General features: G+C 39.3%; 1 protein-coding gene across 2 annotated transcripts in view; it reads right to left on the bottom strand.

Annotated features, from left to right (window-relative positions):
* The window catches only part of ARID2 (AT-rich interaction domain 2), a gene marked incomplete at its 5' end in the record, with an annotated part of 177,453 nt that overhangs the window by 49,005 nt on the left and 124,404 nt on the right, over nucleotides 1-4,044 (bottom strand). For both annotated transcript variants that reach the window (XR_003547919.1, XM_027768334.1), the window contains 3 exon segments: nucleotides 1-1,679; nucleotides 2,215-2,411; nucleotides 3,288-3,422. Coding sequence is in view for 1 of the 2 variants with exons in the window: in XM_027768334.1 (XP_027624135.1) it covers nucleotides 1-1,679; nucleotides 2,215-2,411; nucleotides 3,288-3,422 (2,011 nt within the window).

Genomic DNA, 4,044 nt, shown 5'->3' with positions numbered 1-4,044 from the left:
TGGAGCAATGAGCTGTGTTGCATTTCCCTGACTCACAGTTGCAGTTGCAAAACTTGTATTTGGCACAACTGTTATGGTTACCTGGTTGCCAGAAGTCCCTTGGAAAATGGTTGCTGGGCTATTTGAGATCAGTGGACCTGGCAATATTTGTAAGTTTGAGATGGGCACAGTTTGTACTCCCCCTGTGGGTGGCATTGCACTTTGGACCAACTGAACATTTTGCTGCCCAACCAATAACTGCTGAGCTGGAGTTTGCCCCTGCACTCCAAAACCTGCTGCTTGGTTATTGGCCACCTGATAGACCACCTGAGGGCTAGGAGCTCTTGCATTATTAGGGGGAGGAATCTGAGGAGCTGGGAGAATAAGTTTACCACCTGGAGTTGAAGGACCACGCTTTGGAAGCAGCAGCTGTTTTATCAGACTAGACTCACCAGATGCAGGCTGACCAACTCCTGCATTAGTCTGCTGAGGTTGAACTTGCATCTGTACTTGCTGTGGCTGTTGAACTTGTACTTGTACCTGTTGTGGTGGGGGTGCTGGTGAATGCTGCTGCTGTTGTTGCCTTTTCACAGATAGCATCTGACTGACAGTAGGAGGTGGTCCCTGTGACTGAGGGGTAGAAGAAGACATGGCAGTGGGGACTTGGTTATTAGTGGCTGGGACAGGTGATGGTGAAGAAGATGGAGTTATGTTTGGTTGTCCAGTAAGCTGAACTGTTTGACCAGCTGGAAGAGCTGCTGGATTCGCAAGAACAATTTGGTGAATGGCTGGTGCATAAGTTTGACCTTGTTGAGCTGGCTGGCTTACAATCACCACACTTTGTTGGGTTGGCTGCTGTGGTTGTTGAATAGGCTGCTGTACCACTGTTGATGAAACCTGCTGAGAAGGGAGAGGTTTAGGTGCAATGTTTTGAAATCCTACCCTTGAAGGTTGTGGGCTTGGGACACCAGCAATGGTAACCATTTGCCCTGCAGCAACCTGAAAATTCTGTACTGAAGTTGCTGAGACAATATTGGATGCAGAAGTTGTAACATACGGTGGAGGTGCTATGATGACAGTGTCTTGCGGCTGGCTACCAGCTGATGTCTGTTGAGATGAAGTCTGCACAGGCTGGGGTGATGTGGTGATTAACGGTTGACCCTGTGAAACTGTAGAAGTACATGCTGGTATATTCTGTACTCTGCCAAATATATGACTCTGTGGGACAGCTTGCTGAATTACTGTAACAGGAGTGCCTGAAGTTATCTGTCCAGGTACCACTGTATGTAATGGAGATTGCTGTGGAATTACAGATGGGTGGTGAAGCAATGTCTGAGAATTCACAACCGTAACAGGTTGTGGTCCTGTATTATGATTCTGAACAACAGAACTCTGTGTAGGTCCTCCTCCAACAGCAATACTAACAGGAACTGCTGTCTGGGATATAGAATTCTGAATTACTGTAGCTTTAACAACTTCACAAGAAACGGGAGCTTTATTTTGAATGACAGTCACTGGAGCATTTTGCTGCTGGTGAGTATGAAGTGAAGGATTTGGTGGAATTCTTGAAACAGTCTGTGCCACAGTATGAACACCTTGTACTGGAAAAGACATTTGTGTTGCAGTCAGATTTGGAGATTGGTTGGTAACAGGAGTCCTCTGAAAATGGTTGCCTACAGTTTGTGATCCATGAGGGATTCCTGAAAACATGGGGGAAAAAATAAAAATTTCAAATGAAATGACTGAAAAGCTGAAAGTAAAAATGATTTTACTTAATACCAGAGAAAATAGTTTTAAGAAATTAACTTCTAATAACTTCAAACATATGAATATGACAAAATAATAAACTAAGTAAAAAAAGTATTACTAGAAAAAGAAATTGGTCATTTTCTTTTCTTTAAAAAAAAAAAAAAATTGGCAAAAGATGCATATATGCACCAGAGACAGAGAGGGGGAGAGAGAGAGAAAGAGAGGGAAACCCCCAAAGGAGCTTGATCAAACTACAGTCCCTTCTCCATTTTGTCATCCTGTTGGGTTTTAGGACACATGGGCACACACACACACCTGGCAAGTTTTCCAAGCCACTGGGCCAGGACTCGAACCATGTGGTTGGCCATATGGGACCTGGCTCCCCCATCCACTAGACCAAGAGGCCAGTCCACATTTTGAATGTATATAATACAAATTTTCAATCAATTTTATTAAGTTAGTAATATTTAAATACAATAAAAATACCTGCAGGTGAAGGAGTTGGAGATATATCAGGAACAGAATCAACACGAACAACAGGAGTAGAAACTGGTTGCTGTTGATAGTACATCTGAATGGGAAGTGGTATAGCCCTCCGTTTTACTCCTACCACATGAATATGTGCCTGCCCACTATTACTGGAATCTTCCACTCTCTTCACTGTATGATTTGGAAAGACCGTTCTGTAAAGGAATAATAAATACTCAGTTTTGATAACTAGTAATAAACACTAAATTCTAACAATGTTTATACAAACAATGGCAGTATAAATATTTATTTATGACCATTATGATTCACAAAGTTATATTCTGTAATAGTAGGAAGCAAAGAAATATAGAAGCTTAATTTGCCTATTTAAAAAATCATTATAGGCTTGATGCATAGTGCATTAGTTAAGTGATGTATGTAGTGAACCGAATCCCATGTGGTCATCCATTGTCAAACAGCCTTAGCAGTTTGAAAAACACAACAGGCATGTGTGCACATATACCCCAATTCCCAATGGGATAGAGAAAAAGAAAAAGGAATGAAGTGTGATAGCAACCCACTAAGGAGTGTTTTCTCTCTCTCCCTCTGGCAAGCACATATGCCCTTTGGCAATATATATATTAAAGACTCATTTTAGGGGACCAGCAGGTGGCGTGGTAGTTAAGTGCTGGACACTCCCACATGGTTGACCACGGTTTGAGTCCTGGGCCTGGCGGCTTGCTCTTTCACTTTCCCTCTCTCTCTGTTGTTCTCTGGTCAAATTAAAAATAAAATGAATGAATACATAAAATTTAAAAAAGAAAAGACTGACTTAGCCTATTATTCAAGATTAAAGTCCTATCTAAAAAGAAAACTTAATTACTCCCATTTCTTTTTTTGATAAACCTCATAACATTCCAGAACAAACATCAGATGTGATTTCTGAAACTGTTTTCCTCCAACTGTTTTCACTACAACCTACCCATATGAAATTTGAACTAGCAAAACTAGTAAAAACTAGACAGATACTTGGTATATTCTCGAATGAACAAGAGTTGTTTTCAATGAATTTAAAGAATTATATATCCTACCTAAGACATTTATAGAATCCAGTTGATGTTAGGATTCCACCACGAGCTAATTTACTGCAAGTTGAGAGGTATTCAGAATACATTTCTGCCCGAGATACAGAACAATCTGGATTTACTTCGAAATGAGCATTTAGCCTAAAAGAGGAGAAAAATAGAGGCATTACACATATACTATAGAAAAGTGTATATTTAAATACTATAACACCTTTTTAAAGCAATGTATTATAAACTCATAGTTATAAATGCTAATTAAATTTCACTACCTCCTATGAAAGCAGCAAAAATACATGCTAAGATTTAGACAGATTAAATTCAAAAAATAAAGCAAATTACTAAAAATATCATTATCAACTAAGATAAAACTATTTTCACATCCCACTAAGAGCAGGGTTGATCTGTTTTCAACATACATCCTATAAGGAATAATTTCATTCAGTGAATGTCTGCTTGGGTTCCTGTCTTGCAATAATCATAAGATAACATAAGTTCCCAGTTACGAGCTAAATGCAACTACACTGAAAAAAATGAAGAAAAAACTGAACCTGGCACTTACATTCCTATAGAAAAACTTACCAATGTTTTCTCTACTCCCTAAATAAATGACACTTCCTATGCTGTAGGTTCTCATTTCCCATTTCAAAACATGTCATTTTATTTGCTAATCTCTATAAAATAATTTGAACCTTGGTCTGTCTTTTCCTTAATGTGACTTCCATCTCTTAGTTGGAATGGAGGCCTAACTTATATAGCACTCTTT

The sequence above is a fragment of the Tupaia chinensis genome, unplaced genomic scaffold (assembly GCF_000334495.1).
Source record: "Tupaia chinensis unplaced genomic scaffold, TupChi_1.0 Scaffold145870_1, whole genome shotgun sequence".
Taxonomy (NCBI): Eukaryota; Metazoa; Chordata; class Mammalia; order Scandentia; family Tupaiidae; genus Tupaia; species Tupaia belangeri.
This window is presented reverse-complemented; position numbering and strand designations above follow the sequence as displayed.